This window comes from Lissotriton helveticus, chromosome 2_1, assembly GCF_964261635.1.
Source record: "Lissotriton helveticus chromosome 2_1, aLisHel1.1, whole genome shotgun sequence".
Lineage (NCBI taxonomy): Eukaryota > Metazoa > Chordata > Amphibia > Caudata > Salamandridae > Lissotriton > Lissotriton helveticus.
The window spans coordinates 343,523,483-343,540,916 of NC_136059.1; the positions used below are offsets into that span (position 1 = coordinate 343,523,483).

A 17,434-nucleotide genomic window follows, 5' to 3' on the forward strand; every position below is an offset into this window, starting at 1 on the left:
TTGCATTCCTCCCTTGTCTGTGAGGCCACGGGGACTCCTGTACTGTTTAGCTTTGTACGGGCGGCGCCAATTCATTTTTCCCCTGCAGTTCACGTCAAATTCGGGCCTTCACTGCCTGGGATCATTTGCGCACTAGTTTTCCAGGTGTGTGCAAAGCTCTGTCCGAGCGGCTGCTCAGGATCATGGTCTGCTTGTGCTTTCACTCTTCGGTGCTCCCGTGCAGCTCCCACCCCGAGCGCCACTCGCCCGCTACAGGCAATTCACTCCCTTGCTATCGCTGGGTCAAACTGGTTCTTAGAGGCAACTCACCAGTCTGTTCCCTTTTTACAGGTGCATGCGCAAAGCTCTATCCAAGCGGCTGCTCAGGATCAGGGTCTGCTTGTGCATTCACTTTGTGGTGCTCCCGTGCAGCTCTCAGCCCGTGCCCCACTCGCCCGCTACAGGCAATTCACTCCCTTGCTCTTGCTGGGTCACACTGGTACTTCGAGGCAACTCACCAGTCTGCTGCCTGGTCCGGACTTTGCATCAGGTCAGGAATTCATGTGTAGCAGCCTCAACCGTCCTCTCTGTCTGTCTCTGCGCTCGTCACTTTCAGCAACTCTATATGGAGGGCGCCATTTTGTCTGTGTCCCGTGTTCGTCCGCAGCAAGGGGTTGCTGGCTTATTTTGCCTCTTGCAAGCCGTCAAACCTTTCTTAGGGGCATATCTGCACTGTCCCTGTGTCATTTCGCTTGCGATGGCAGCTCTAATGCAGGATTTTTAAGCGGATTGTGGCCCGAGCAGCACTAATGTGTGGCCATCTTGCTTCGGGCTCGCTAGCGCCCCCGTACTGTCTAAATCCCTAAAGCAGATTTTTTGTTATAGGCGAAGACAGATCATGCATGTGGGCCACGACATAGGTCTGTCCCACAAATTGTGGTCTTTTTGAATTGGGATGGGTGCCTAAAGCACTACCCCGTATAGTAGTGGTAGATTATCACCTCCACCAGTAATTAAGCAGCACAAGCGCGGTAATGGCAGCATACTGTGTAGTGATCAGTAGTAATGAATAGGACCTTTTTACCCTGTGTCACAAGAGTGAGGCATACAGGCTCACTCACCTTCTTAACAGTTCTGCTGCTGTGTGCTTAACTCACCCTTGGGCTAAATCAGGTAGATGTGGAGTGCTGCTTAGCGCAGGAGAAGTAACTCTGCGTTACTTGCATGTGAGCCTGGTAAGGGTACAGTTTAAGGATGGAGCAGTACTGTGCCTTGCATGTGTGGTTAGTAGATTTACGAGGAGTATGTATACAGAGAGGGATACATTACAGGAGAGATGTAGTTCTGTGCAGTGCTTGTCTGGATAAAGCATGTGCTACTATGCAAGCTACAATACATGATGTTGTGCAGCGCACATAGTGAGTTTGTGTGCTGGCAGTGTGTGTGTTTTAAAATAACATGCCCTGGTTAAAGATAGATAAGGGTCAGTGCTGAACAGTGAGAACAGACTGAGGGCCTGATTTATATCTCGGCGGATGGAATACTACAGCACAAACGTGACTGATATCCTGTCTGCTGTATTATGATCTCCATAGGATAGAATGTGATCGTAATACAGCTGATGGGATATCCGTCACGTTTCTGGCAGAGTATTCCTCTCCAAATCAGGCCCTGAGCGTGTGTGTGCCAAATGCATCTGTACATGTTAGGGTACAATAAAAAGAGGTAATAGTGCTGAACAGAAAGTGTGCTATGAATGTACACTGAGTGAGTGCACCTGCAGTGGTACATTGTATGGACGACCCAGAGTTTCATTTTGGGAAGTCCAGGCTTGCCTAGTAAAAGCATGAGGAGGAGATGACTCCCCCAGACCGATTGGTGTATTGTGGCATTCCTCTGAGCTGGGTGGGGACACACTGGATGGTAAAACAAAAGACTCTCTTCACTTTTTCAAAAGACTGCGCTTTGATTCATTGCAAAATCACAAGAAAGGAACTTGGACGCAACCCAGAAGAGAGAGATGGGGCTGATAAGAGAATCATAAAGACTAATACTGGGGGTCTGGGATTAACCGTTTGGTGTACATATCACTGTGGATGACATACAGGTGTGAACTCTGTTCACTCCCATGAAATGTGTTGCGGGCAATCCGCTTCAGAGTCGCCCACTGTAGCAGACCTCTTTGATGAAGGATGATGAAAAGGAGAAGTAACCTCTTCAAAAGAAGTAGAACCCCAACAAACTTCAAAGACCCAGACTCTTAAATCACTTCTGGTGTCTGGTGAAGGGCTATAAGAAAGGGAGGTTGAGTCCCCAAAGATTTGTCAATGGGGCTGTGTGAGAAGGGGAAGCTCTGCAAGACTGCTGCCTGTGACCATGACTGGGAGCCAAGGCCTGCTAGTCTTCCTGCTTGGTAAGGGGACATCACTCAAGGAAACCAAGACAACCTAGCCTGGAGCTCTGGCACCTGCCTGCATGCCAAGACCAGTCCGCCCTCTGAGTAAGAGGAGGGCATTGAAAGGAGCAAGGTCGAGTGGGGAGCACCTACTGTAAGCACTCCCTCTGCGAGATGTGAAGATTCAGCTTAGCACCGATCAAGCCGTCGCCCTTGTCCAAGATTGTTTTTGGCATCCCCCATGTGCCATGAGAGAACCACCATAGACTTAGCCATGTGTTGAGCATTGTACGGGTCTTGCTACACCCTTGCCGCCATGCTTTAGTGACCCCATATGCCAGAGGGTGTTACCCGTAAATTACCATTTGAAGGAGGGCCAAGACTTGTGCCCTTCTGGGCAAGGGCACTGAGGCTGGAAGAACCTGTGCCTGTATCAACACAAGCCGGGGTAACTGCATTTCCCAGCAGGCGCTGCCAGTACCAACGCTGCCAAGAGTTTCAGGCTTCCACCCGAAGGAGAAACTGAGGCTCTGATCCATGAGTTGGACCCACACTTGGAGGGAACTGCCCCTGACTCATCACTGAGGACTGCCGGAGATGCTGTGGACAGCGTTGCACCCTCGTTGACTCCAGTTGGGAGGTGAAGAAAGGATTCCGTAAACCCCCACCACCATTGAACAAAGACAACTTACTGCATCTTCGCGAGCAGAGAGCTGCTCTGACATCTGGGAGACCTCTGGCAGCAGCACTCAGGAAAGACAGACTGAGCCACTGGGTCTTGACGCATGGGCAGCGAGCAGCCTTACCTCTCAGAACTGAGCAAGACTCAAGTGCACGTTTGAAGGTGCTCGCTGCATCACTGAACTCTTCTGTTCTGCAAAAGCATTTAAGACATGAACTGGGTCAGTTGAATTCCCGGCTATTTCACTACAAATGGTTCTGACGCTATTCGACTCTTTTGACTAACAGCCAGATTCATCAATGTCAAATTCTGCGATTCCTAAATTGCGAGAAAAAGCGAATCGCAATTAAGAAATCGCAGAATGGCATTCATGAATATTTGCGAGAAAAAAAAGCGATTCGCAATCGGCCGCAATCGCCGATTGCGAGTCCCCGAAAATCGATAAATATTCGCATATTCGGCCGATACCCGTGTTGAAATTGCGATCACGCAATTACCGAAATTGCAAATTGCGATCTCGCTTACTGCGAGTTCGCAAAAACAGGAAGTCGCATCCTGAGCACAGTGATGACATCACAACCAGGAAGTAGGCAGGTTCCACCCTCATTCAGCAGTGAGAGCCTGAACTGGAAGCAGCATTATCAGAGCTCCCCTCCAGTGTGCCTACAGGAGTAAACCAGGAGACACCCCAGTGGCAAGCATGTCACAGGAAGCTGCAGGTGGATCTTCCAGTGGGAGAAAGAGGAAAATAAAATTTTCAGAGCAAGAGCTCGAATTTTTGATTGAAGGAGTCTGCAAGGACCACAATCGGCTCTTCGGTAAAGACTCCAGAAGGGTGCCCGAGGCCGATAAAAGGCAGATATGGTTGCGCATCCGCGCAAAAGTAAACTCTGTGGGGGTGACCCAGCGCTCCGTGGGCAAGATAAAAAAACGCTGGTATGACCTCAGAGGGCGGTCAAAGGAGAAGATTGCCGAGCGGCTGGGGGAGCGTGTGGCGACAGGTGGAGGGGAGCCCACTGTCCCACCGAACACACCACTGGAGGACCGAGTGGAAGACACCATAAATCGGCAGGCATGCGTGGGTGTGACCCAGCTGGACTCCTCCCGACTCACCCAAGACACACCAGGTAAGTGCCATGCGACTGCGACCCCCCTGTTCCCTAACAATGTCCATGACTCCAGAGCATCCCATATCAAACCCCAGTCATGCAGCCAAAGCACACCACTAAAGCGCTATTGCATTGTGGGACATGTAGTCTGACCACAATTACCATCTTGCCCCATTAAGCCAGACATGTTTAGTGAGAGTCAATCCTGCAACGAGTCAGGGAATGGTAGTCTGCATGCATGTAGGAAGCCTAAATGTGTAAGAAACATGTCACTAATCAACGTCCACTTTACATCACAGGTGGCGCAGAAGTCCCCAGCACAGACAGCGATGCCCTGGTAATTGAGGACATCACGGAGGACACAGAGGGAGATACACATCTATCCCCACAGCCCGGACCATCAGGGCAAGCTGCCGCACCAGCGGTCATTACACCACCTGCCCCTGTGGCCAGTGCCACCCCTGTGCCACCACGCGCTGCAGTACCACTGCGCGTCACACAACCACCAGTGGGGCTTGCAACACCAGCAGCAGTTCGCCAACCAACCCGCCGCCCTGCGGCTGTGAGGAGTAAGTCAAGCGGACTGGTGAGGGAGCAGCACACTAACAATTCCCACGCTGGCAGGGGACAAAACGTGCGACCAGGTGGGCTCGCCATTGAGCGCCGTATGCTACATGTGCATCAAACCCAGGCCCGTCATCTTGCGGCTATCCACCTCCAACTGAACAAGACCCCCCGAAATGTAGCACAAATGTCAGACCGCATGGAGAGGATGACAGCTGCTATGGAGGCCAACACACAGGCCATGTACAGCCAGCGGGATCTCAACCGCTGCAGACACCGCCAGCTGCTGACCCGCCTGTCAGCATACACGCGGTCCAACTATATCATTGGGAACGCGACCTCCCAGCTCTTGCGACGCTCTTTAGCCATGCAGGTCCAAATGGTCCAGTGCTGCCAGGACGTCGCGAGAGCTCTGGAGCATGTGTCACCAGCAGTGCAGGGCATGCAGGCTACCAACCATGGCCAGGCGGGGGGGGCTGACGACACTAGTGAGGCTACATCCAGCCATAGCAGCCAGTCCGTTCCACCGGTGGTAGCACCCCGCCGCAGCAGCAGGCCCTCTGCTGCCTCACGGCCTAATCAGGAGGAGGATGTAGAAAGGAGGTTAGGAGCATCTGCCCGGAGGCGCATTGAACAATAGAACATTTACATGAGGGGCCATGCTGCTGCTACAAGCATGCCCTCCTGAAGAACAGACATATGACGCAATATGTCATTCATGTACCAGTTTGCAGAATGCCCAGTTTATTGTGCTGTAACAATTACAAATATTCTGACTAACTTAATCTGACTCATGTCATTATTAATGTTGTCATGCATGAGTTAAGTAATGGGTGTTGGGAGTGGGTGCACTAGAAATAGTTCATGCAGATTTGGTTGCGTCGCCTGTGTCCTTCTGCAGGATTCTCACCGCGTGCGTGACGCACAAGTGCAGGTGGTCGGTTGTCCCCTTCCGACTCACTGCCAGAGATGTCTACAGGTATCCTGTGCTTGGTAGCAATGTTGTGGAGGATTGCACACACGGCCACGATGCGGCAGCAGACCTCTGGCTCGTATTTGATGGCCCCACCAGTCTTGTGCAGTACGCGGAATCTGCTCTTCAAAAGGCCAAATGTCCTCTTAATGCAATTTCTTGTGCGTATGTGTGCTGCATTGTAACGCCGTTGCTGTGGTGTTGCAGGGTTGAGGTATGCTGTGAGGAGGTACTCACGGAGAGCGTAGCCGCTGTCACCTGAATGATAGGAGCAGAGGGTGAGTGCCTGTGCTGCGCAGCTACATTATCACAGTGTAATATTGTGGGGCATGTGTACTTACCCAGTAGGTGTCCTTCAGCAAAGTCTCCTCTGGCCAGTCGTGTGTGAATGCCACTGTGCCGGAATATGAAGGAGTCATGTGTGCTGCCCGGGTACTGTGCCACTATGTCCGTGATGATTGTCTTTGCATTGCACACTATCTGGATATTGTGGGAGTGGTAGGACTTGCGGTTGCGATACATGTATTCCTTTTGTGCTGGTGGGCAGATGTGGATGTGGGTACAGTCAATGCATCCTATTATATGTGGAAATTGTGCTACATTGTAAAATTGCAGCTTGGTGTCATTCAAGTCCTGTTGGCTGGTGGGTAATGAGATGTAGTGGTGTAGCCGGGTCAGCATGGCCTCCAGGAAACTCCTTAGGCAGCGGGACATGGTGGGCTGGGAAATACCCCCTGCGACAGCGACTATCCCCTGGAAGCTTCCGGACGCCAGTAGGTGCAGGCTGCACAATACCTGCACATGGGTGGGAACGGCATTGGTCCTCCTTGTTGGGTGCTGCATCAGGGGGTCTAGGTCCCGGATCAGCTTGATGATCATTGCCCCATTTAGGCTGTACTTCGCGTAAATTTGCTCCCTGGTTTGGCCCAGAAGGGTGACCTGCACACGGAATATCCGCTCCTGGATCCTACGTCTGTTCCGTGCTGCTCGCTGTAGCCTTCGCCGCCTGACCACCATGTAGAGTCCTGGCATTGTGAGAGTCCTCAGGCTATAGCTGCATGTCCTTAAGTGTGTTTGGTCAGGCCTGCACCTGTTAGTAGTTTGCTAACGTTTTTTTGAAATATTTTTTTTTTTCCTTACTGGTTACCATCTGGTTTGGGTTCTCCATAAATTGCGCGTTGCAAATAGCGATTTTCGGGTTTTTCGCAATAAGCGATTTTTCATGAATGGCGATTGCGAATATTTTGCGAGTTCGCAAATGATTTCGCAGAATCCATGGTTTCTCGCTATTTCAGATTCGCAAATGGGCTTGTTCCAGGATTCTGCGATTTTATTTGCGGACTCACAAAATTTATTTTGCGAATTCGCAATTTTGTTTTTTTCACTATCATGAATCCCTTTCTTTGAAATTGCGATCGCAATTGCTAATTCGCAGCTATTGCGATCGCAATTTGGCTTCATGAATCTAGCTGTAAGTTCCAAAACGGTCAACAGGGAGAACTCTTTAGTACGGCCTAATAGTTTGTATTCCATGATGCAGCCACTAGTAAATTTGGAATAACTGTAAACACGGTACATGAAGGAGGGTGGGACAGAGATTCGCCCTACAACTACTAGTGCCCTAACCTCAAGGGGATTGTGTTGTTGCATTTGGATGTTACATTTTTTTTGCCAGTGTGGACTTAGAAATACATTGCTGCATTTTCATATATAAGCAAGTATTTGGCTGGACATTGATTTATTGTTCGTACTGTTTGCACTTTGAGTTATGAGGCACATTCACTGACCCATATCTACACCCCCCCCCCACCTCCGAAGTAGCCTTAACTGCTTAACAACAGTTACCAATGAGAGTAAAGTATTGAAGGGGTTCTTGGCCCACTTGTGCGGGATCCATAGTAAGTCGTCCCGGGGACATCAGGAGTAAAAAGCCTCAACCACCACGATTACGCCTAGGAGCCCCTGCATGCCCTGTGTGACCCTCTGCAAGGGATTATGACAGAGCCTATCTAGATTTACCTTTTATGTGTCCGTCATCTCAATTAATGGAAAGTGGTGCTACAATAATTTCTATGTGAGAAAGGTAGTCAAGAAGTCTCATTGTGTGGCACACTGTGCAGCGAGGCTAAACAAATGTCAGAAGCAGCTTTGGGGAATGGATGTGTGTTAACTAAACTCCCGCACTTAAAATCATAGTTCGGTTGCCAAACAGATTTTTGTTTTGGAGCTCCTAAAACAGTGAAAAAATGTTTTTCTGCAACACCTGCACTGACTCTGATCCTTTACTGTCTGAACAGTGTATGGTAGATCAGAGCATAGATCGTGGCATCTGTGAGTGTTTTTGGTGCCCATATCACTTTGATTGGTTAATACCAGAAGCTTTGTGAGGAGTATGTTTTGAAAACTTTTAACTGACTATACCTCATATATTTTATTGCAATCACAATTGTTTATTGCACATAGGGAGTGTACTATGTAATTTGAAATCTTCTAGATGTATTATATATATTTATCTTTTATTTTTACTTTTTATTAATTAGAATCTAAACCACGAACAGACTCAAAAGATAAAAAATCAAAGAAAGGTGATTCTCCCTCAATAAAGAAGTCTGGAAAGTCAGGTAACATATATTTTTGGTAATTGGTATTTATTTTAGATAGTATTTTATGCAGTATGTATTCATATTCTTCAGTTATTTAAACTGATATATGTTTCTATAACTACAGCCTGTATATAGCCAGATGACTATTACATGCCCCATTGTGCTAGCAAGGGCCTCATAATATTTGCTTTTACTATTGACACCATGAAATAGCTTTAAGCATTGATACTCATGATGTCACAAGGTTTTGAAGACCTCTCCTTCTCCTCCCTTCCACGTTATTGTAAATCCTTTTTTTCAGTCATAAGAGGAGGATCCCTCTAATCCATTTATGCCTTTTTGCTGTTGATTCAGTGTACCATATAGTGGTAATTCAATCTAATTTTCTAATCACTAAGCTAGCAAATGGGTCTCTCAATGCATGAAAAGCAGTCCCTTGATGCGTCCAGGATAGCTATTGTCTTCCTTCCTGATGGAAATTTTTGTAGACCTGCTTACAGTGGAGAACTACTAAACCATTGTGAATCTATTTATAACTTTGATGATCTTAGGAAACATGCTATCTCTCAACCTTACACCTACACATAATGGTTTCATCTACTTGGCAACAATTGTTCATGATTGGATTGATGTCAGTGCACCAAAAAGTGACATCACCCATCACAGGAAAGAACATTGCATTACTCTGATGACAATGTAACTAATGTCCTAGAAGCACTAATCCTAGACCAGGACAATCTTTCCCCTTTTAGCACTCCTCAAATGTCCCATTTGGGTTTCTTTCTATGATGGATTTCTTTCTATGATCCTCCTATATCAATTCTTTCAAGCTTATATTCGAAATAAATCACAATGTTTCCATTTGTTCTCTGCTCTTATAGTGTTTTATCAATTGATAACATTCTCCATCACACTTATAATGAAGTGTATAATAAGTTCCCAGTGCGCTACAGTGCTTGTTAGATTCCCACGGAGAACACCACATGCAAACATTGTGATTTGTTTAGATGGTCTATGACTAGTGCTTCTAGGATATGTCATTTGGCGCCTAGGATCAGAGAGCGACCCCCCTCCAGCACACAATTAAAACAGGGAATGGGCAAAAAAATGGAATAACAACAAGAGTGCACTGATATTCACATTCATGCAATGTAACTAATGTGACATTTGGGCCTGATGTTATCACAAGAAGTGGAATCATAGAAGATGTAAACCTGGTTTACATTTTCTCCTTTTAGGTCTGGCCTCTGAAGACAGCATTAGTTGTCTCGTCAGACTTTTGTTTGTTATAGACATTTTAGTCAACAATTGTCATCCAGTGGACAGTTAAGTTATGAGTCACACCTTGCTTCCTCCCACCACAGCATACGGCAGGGGGCAAAGAGTTTCCTCCCTTCTATGGGAATGGTGGCTTTCTCCCTATGAACAATGTCTTCAACAAAGCCGACGCTGTCATCGCACCCCACCTACGGGACATCATCAACACCTCCTTCACCACCGCCACCTTCCCGGAGAGCTGGAAGCACGCCGAACTCAGCGCTCTACTCAAGAAACCAACAGCGGACCCCACCGAACTCAAGAATTACCGCCCCATCTCGCTGCTCCCGTTTCCGGCCAAAGTCATCGAGAAGACCGTCAACAAGCAACTGGCCGCATTCCTCGAGACGAACGGATCCCTCGACCCCTCACAGTCTGGCTTCCGAGCCAATCACAGCACCGAGACCACTCTCATCGCTGCCACCGATGACATCCGAACCCTGATGGACAACGGAGAAACAGCGGCCCTCATCCTCCTAGACCTCTCCGCGGCCTTCGACACCGTCTGCCACCGCACCCTAGTGCAGCGCCTCTACAACGTCGGAATCCAGGAGAAGGCACTGGAATGGATCATCTCCTTCCTCGACGGAAGGACCCAGAGAGTCCGCCTACCACCGCACAAATCAAAGGCCACCGAAGTCATCTGCGGCGTACCCCAAGGATCCTCGCTGAGCCCAACCCTCTTCAACGTCTACATGAGCCCCCTCGCGGCCATCGCACGCCAACACAACCTGAACATCATCTCCTACGCCGACGACACCCAGCTGATCCTCTCCCTGACCAACGACCCCGCCAGAGCCAACCTTCACGAAGGAATGAAAGAGGTAGCCGAGTGGATGTCGACCAGCCGCCTGAAGCTGAACTCGGACAAGACGGAAGTCCTCATCCTGGGATCCTCGCCCTCCGCCTGGGACGACTCCTGGTGGCCCCCCGCCCTGGGAACCGCACCCAAACCGACAGACCACGCACGCAACCTGGGCTTCATCCTGGACTCCTCCCTCTCCATGACCAGGCAAGTCAACGCCGTCTCCTCGTTGTGCTTCAACATCCTGCACATGCTACGGAAGATCTTCCGGTGGATCCCCACCGAGACCAGGAAGACTGTCACCCAGGCACTCGTCACCAGCCGACTGGACTACGGCAACGCCCTCTACGCCGGAACCACCGCCAAGCTCCAGAAGAGACTCCAAGGGATCCAGAACGCCTCAGCCAGACTCATCCTCGACGTCCCACGACACAGCCACATCTCCGGACACCTAAGAGACCTGCACTGGCTCCCGGTCAACAAGAGAATCACCTTCCGTCTCCTCACCCACGCACACAAAGCCCTCCACGATCAAGGCCCGAGCTACCTCAACACCCGCATCAACTTCTACGATCCCAAACGACACCTCCGATCAGCCAGTCACGCCCTCGCCGCCGTCCCCCGCATCCGAAGAACGACAACAGGAGGAAGGTCCTTCTCCTACCTGGCCGCCAAGACCTGGAACTCCCTCCCGACCGACCTGCGCCTGACCCAAGACCACCTCGCCTTCAGGAAGAAGCTCAAGACCTGGCTGTTCGGGCAGTAGCAGCACCCCCCTCCCCCTAGCGCCTTGAGACCCTCTGGGTAAGTAGAGCGCTCTATAAATGTCTATGATTGATTGATTGATTGATTTTCATTCTCTCAAAGAGTAATCTAAGCAGCTTGTGGGGCAATGTATTTTTTTTTTCACTATGCCTTTTTTTCATTTAAATTGTAAGAGCCCAGCCACTCTTGCACAATGCTACCGGGCCACTCGTTTGTGTTGGTATGTATGTCAGTGTGTGCATACTTTATAATTATTTCTTTCAAATAATCCCAAGGTGGCCAGGCATGCGTGCACATGCATGTCTATGTGTATGAACAGATCAACAGCCATCCTGAAATTATTTTTGCTGTACAGTTTACAAAAAAAACAATCTTAGAGGCATGCACATAGATGCAAATACATATGCAAGCACAGGTGGCAATCTTGGAATGGTTAGTGTGAAAAATACCTTCAAGATAGCTATCAATGAGTGCGCAAGAGCACACGCATGAGGTTCAGAATAAGCAATATAAAAACATTACTTTTTAATACAAATCACTTTTATTACGCTTTAATCCTGGATTTAGAATTAATGTGCACTTTCACTCTGAAAAATATGTTGCAGCGTTTCCTGATGGTTTTCTTTTAGGCCCGGACCTGTGGGAATAATCGTGTTACTTTGCGTAAATATTATCTGCTACCAATGTGGTCATTTTCATTTTTTTTACTTTCTTTATTGAATTTTTATGATACATGAGAAAACATGCGAAAAAAGAACACATTGCAAATAGGTACAGAGATTATGTAACATGTTACTTGGCGTATCGTTATGAAAAAGACATAGAAAGAGAACAATATGCATATATGACATGGTTGATAAGGGCATCACAGACATGTGTCATGTTGTAGGTCAGGTAGAGAGAATGACAAAGGACTAGACAATACATGGAGGAGTTGATATATGGCACAGTAGGGGTGCAAGATTCAACCTGGTGTATGTGATTTCAAGGTGAGTAGGTAGTCTCTCAGAGGCTGCTAGTCATCTTTAGACCTAGAGGTGAGAGGCTGCAGTTGTCATTGTTGTAATGAGTCATAGTTTGAGCCAGGTATAGTCTGTGGAGACACGTCCGCTACCTCAATGTAATGTCCGCTCTTGTTTAGCAGGTAGGAGTGCCATTGAGGTGCATCTACACATAGACTTGGGTACGTCTCTGGTGCACCCCAGTAGAGCCACTAGGTGGTCTGGTGTGATTGTGATGTCTATTTTGATAGCGATACGGGAAAACATGGTGGTCCAGTACTGGCCAATAAGTCGGCATGTCCAGGTCAAATGAGTGAAATTAGAAGCAAGCGCAAAACATTTGGGACATTGGATCGAGCGTGCAGGATTAAACTTTGCAATATCGGTGGGGGTGATATATGCTTGATGCAAGAATTTTAAATGTAGAAGTTTGTGTTTATGGCTTACTGATATAATTTGAGTTCGAGATAACACATCTCAGTCCTCCAGTCCTCTCTGACCTGTTTGATGATGTTGGGCTTTATGGCCAAACAAGTGTGATATAACCTGGAGACCAACCAGTCTCCATCAGTGTCTGAAACAACAAGTGTCAATGGCGGGAAGTTGTCTGGGACCAGGAGGAAGGAGAGTGTACAAGAGCGCAAGTTATTGTGGAGTTGTTTCAGCACAAAGTGGTTCATGTAGGAGGTGTTCTGGAATTGGGCATCATCGCATGCAAACGTGTTTATCAGGAAATATGTCTCCAATGGCGTGGAAATCATGGGGCTGAAATGTGCATTGGACAAGCTTCTCACGTGAAAGGGGAAGCCAGGGGTTGTCAGTCAGGGGCAGGGGAATAGAGGGGGTGACCTTCCACTAAGTGACAGAGTTTCTGTCACGCCCAGCACATAGTGGAGTGGACACTATTGTCACTTGTCCCGCTATTGAGAGCAGGAGTTTAATCCATGGCTTTGTGCTTCGTGCTATGGGCCTGTCGTTGGCTGGTCCATAGTTGACCCCTAAGTATCTGATCTTTCTTCCTGTGTAGGTCTGTGCCTAGGCATTTGGTGCTGTCTGCGTTCCAAATCAAGGGACAGTCAATAGATACATGGTGGGAGCTTTCAGTTTATGGGAAAAGTTCAGATTTGGTCCATTTGATATGGAGACCCGAAAGTTTACGAAAAGCTAGTATTTTATAAATCAAGGGATAAGGTTGTCAGAGGGTTGACAAATGAACTGTAGAATATCATCTTCATACATGGAGAACGGGAACAAACAATCTGTATGTTAAAAACATATGTCACTCCTGGAAATGGTGGACCAATGGATCCATTGCAATAACGAATAAGAGGGGGAGAGTGTACAGCCTTGTCTGGTCCCTCTAGTGATGGGGAAGGCATCTGTGAGTGAGCTGTTCACCCTCAAATGAGCCACTGGATTGGAATGGAGAAGCATAATTACGGAAATAAAGCAGCTATGGAGGCCCAGTTTTGTCAGTGTTGCTTTCAGGAAGAGTCACTCCAGAGAGTCAAATGGTTTCTCAGCATCAAATAAGGCAACCACCTCAGGGGTAGTCGGAGGGAGCGTATTCCACACAGCAATTATAGTCTGAAGGATTAGGAAGGTTGATCTGTGAGGAACAAAATCGGACTACACAAGGAGATAATTTGTTCCATCAGCAGGGACAGTCTGGTGGTGAGTAGTTTTTTCTGAAATATTGTTGTCCATATTGAGAAGGGAAAGTGGGCGGTAGGAGGTACAGAAGTGTGGGCCTCTACCCGGTTTCAAAAGAAGTGTGATCATCGTTTCCCACAAGGTAGGTGCTAATGACTCCATGTCTAGGGTCTCTGCGTGCATGGTGAGGAGATGCAGCCCAGTTGTTGTTTTTAAGCTTTGTAAAATGCTCCTGGTAGGCCATATATGCCAGGGCCTTGTTTTCGTCCATGGTATCTATTGCCTGTATGAGTTCTTCACATGTTATAGGTTCACTGAGGAAGTGACGTTGGCTGCCCATGAGCCACACCCTGGCAATTTCTGCGAGGTAAGGTGAAATCTCTTGTACACTATCAGATGTGTGGTATGTGTATAATAGTTCATAGAATCACCGAAATTCGATCAGAATACCCTCGTTATTGGATATAATATTCCTGGCATGTAAGTGTAAGTTGGTGACGTAACCTCTAAAGTGGTTGGGATGAAGCAGTTGTGCCATTGTGTGTCGCCAGGCCGTTCCCCCTCACCATAGCAACTGGCAACTGCATGTTTCCCCATACATGCTATCGCTCTGTCGACCAGATCGCAAAATTCAGTCAGTAGGAGTGAGTGCCTATGCAGTTGAGGGGTGCCATCCAGCTGGGATGCAGCTAGATTGATATCGCGCAGCTCGGACTCGATCCGGGATTGTTGGGAGCATATATTGTGCAGGATACCCACATGCTTAGACATGCATATGCCTCAGATGTATGCCTTGAAGGCTTCCCAGAGAGAGGCCTGAGTTGATATGTTGCCAGAATGTAAGGTAAAATACGCACCTATAGAGTCATGTAGTTCAGTGCGAAAGACCTGATCATGTAGGGCCTCACTAGGGAATCTCGAGGAGCACTCTAGTCCACCACTGTAAGGAATGTGTAGCCTCAGGGGGACCGGACAACGATCTGATGAAGTATGTGGCAGAAGTTTCTCCTTTGTGGTCTAAAGCAAGTCATTGGCAGATAGTTGTGTCCATTCGTCATGGAGAGTGAATGAATGAATACATTTATTTGTGTGGTTAATCAAAACCATTACAATAAAACAACGAAGTAGAAAAGGAACATTCCATTATTTTATTTTATTTTGTTTTTAAAATTAAATCATTTAAAACCATAAGCATTGTAAATAAAGTCTAAAATCTAAAATTCAATGATCATAAAGTCCAGGAAGGCTTTTTTGAACTCGTCCAACAATTGTGCATGCTCTCATTGAGCTAAGCCGTTAGTTCCAGACGGTATAGAAGCTCAGCGCAGGTACTTGCCCGATTGTTTCGCTGGGAGGGTCCATCAGCTCCATACAAGTCTTTTGTACTAATTTACCAAACATAGCCATATGTTTCACTGTGTCCAATGTGTAAAATTGATGAACAGCCTCCTTTACAGTTCTAGTCCCCCGTTGTAGCAAGATGGGCCTAGAGTAAACACTGTGAGCTAGGCGCAAGGCTGGACAGCAAAATAGGATATGGGCCAAGGTCTCACGTTTGTAGTTGCAGAGCCGACACTCCATGATCGCCATTTTTGTCTACCTGGAGGGGTATAATTCTTTTAGGGGGAGGGGATGTAATCTAAATGCTATGATCCTGTGTAGGGCTTGTCTACCCACCGCCTGCGTGAGATGAAGTTTGGGGTTGTATTCTGTGTGTGGGAGGTTTTGGGACTCGTGAAAGCCTCTTGATTCCAATGATTCCAAGTCTGAAATCCGAGAGCAAAGGCGGACTTGTTTTTTTATTGTACTTTTTATAACAGTATACTTGATTATCTTGGGGTCCCAGTTTTCTATTGCAAGTTTCAAATCTTCTTTGGCGGCGGACAGGCTGGCTGATCAGGGATTGCCGGGTTCCCGAAATATATTTTTTATAATAGACTTCATTGTATTTTCTGGTGCCACCATGGTAAGATAGAAGTATTTGCTCAGAGAGGCCATCTCTTCCAGCTTTTGTTGGTTCAGATTAAATTCTAACCACACTAGATTGTTCCTGGTGCATGCGGGTAGGTGGAATAACTTTTTGTAGGCTAAGCAGTGGATTTTTTCTAGGTCTCTCGCTAGTTTCCCTGGAAATGCCTGTTGTGCGTAATTAAGTGATGGTATTAGTTTCGCCCTCAAGACTCTTTGAATTGCCGTTGTTGTGGGGCTGTGTAGAGTTGCATATAGCTTGCAGAGGGCGTAAGTGATGCTTTTCCCTTTTGCACGCATTTTATCAAGACGGACTCCTGGGCGACCTGTTTCACTGAACCAAACTCCCAAGTAGTTGTAGTGTTGTGTGCTATCCAAAGTCCGCTGGCCTAGCCTCCATATTACCAGTTTTTTCTTGGGGTATTGCCTAAAAATTATTGTTTTCGATTTGGATGGGTTAGCAACCAGTTTGTTTTTGGCATTGTAGGTTGCCAGGGCCGTAAGTGCTTTTTGTAAGCCTTTCTTAGGATAGTCTAGAAGTACCAGGTCATCGGCGTATTGCATTAGTTGAATCTTAGTGTGCCCAATCCTAGGTGTTGCTAATGTGGCTCCAATCAGGGCTTGACCCATGTCTGCGGTGTATAGATTAAAAAGCATCAGAGCTAAAACGCACCCTTGCTTTAGGCCGCGATCTGTGTCGATTTTCCCTGTGGCAGATACGCTCGAAAGTTTGATTCTTACCCAGGTTCTTGAGTATAATGAGCGAATGGCTTGTAGTAAAGATGGATCAATGTTCCATCGTTCCAACTTCTGCCAGAGGATGGAACGGTCTACTCCGTCAAAAGCTGCCGAGTAGTCAATAAAACAAGCAAAAAGCGGCAGGCTTTGTCTTGACACAGCTTTTTGAGCTAGATATGAGAGCACTGTTATATTGTCCACTGTTGATCCTCCAGGTCTAAACCCTGTTTGAAAGAAGGGCAGGAGGCCTTCAGTACTAGCCGAATTTGAAAGTTCCACAAGAAGGGTGCTTGCATAGACCTTGCCCTCAATGTCAAGCAGGGCAATCATGCGATAGTTTTGTGGGTTAGATTTTGGCCCTTTCTCATGTATTGAATGCAATAACGACCCTCTCCAGGAGTCTGGAACGTCTCCCAAGAACCGGCATTCAGCATATAACTTGGTCAAGTTGTTAGTCCAGAAATCTATGTCGGTCCTGTAGAGGGAGCCAGGCAGGCCGTTGAGTCCCGGTGCCCCATTGTGTCTGTTCTTTTTTAAGGTTGTTTGAACTAAAGATTTTCCTGGAGGTGCTTGATCTTCCAAAGTTTTTGAGGTGTGGGCAATGGGGTCTAGTTCTCCACCCTCATTAAGGTCCTTATTCGACAAAGGTATGCTTCCATCCTCTTTGTACAATCTTTTCACATGAGCCGCCCAGGTGCCGGCATCAAGTGAATTCTCTCCATGGTTGTCTCCTTGGGTTAGAGTATTTAGATATCGCCAGAACTCTTGGGACTTACATGGTCTCAGTAAGTCGAAGATCTTCAGCCATTTTGCTTCTATACATTCGCGTTTCGCGGCCCAGACCTCCTTCGATTGATTTTTTGCGGGTTCTTTAAGTAGCTT

The 17,434-nt window shown here is 47.4% G+C and overlaps 1 protein-coding gene across 2 annotated transcripts in view; it reads left to right on the top strand.

Moving 5' to 3' along the window:
- Positions 1 to 17,434, top strand: part of SPEF2 (sperm flagellar and cilia associated 2) — a 1,151,963-nt gene that overhangs the window by 397,484 nt on the left and 737,045 nt on the right. For both annotated transcript variants that reach the window (XM_078674939.1, XM_078674940.1), the window contains exon 18: positions 8,243 to 8,323. In XM_078674939.1, coding sequence (XP_078531065.1) covers positions 8,243 to 8,323 — 81 coding nt within the window. The remainder of the gene's footprint in view (positions 1 to 8,242; positions 8,324 to 17,434) is intronic.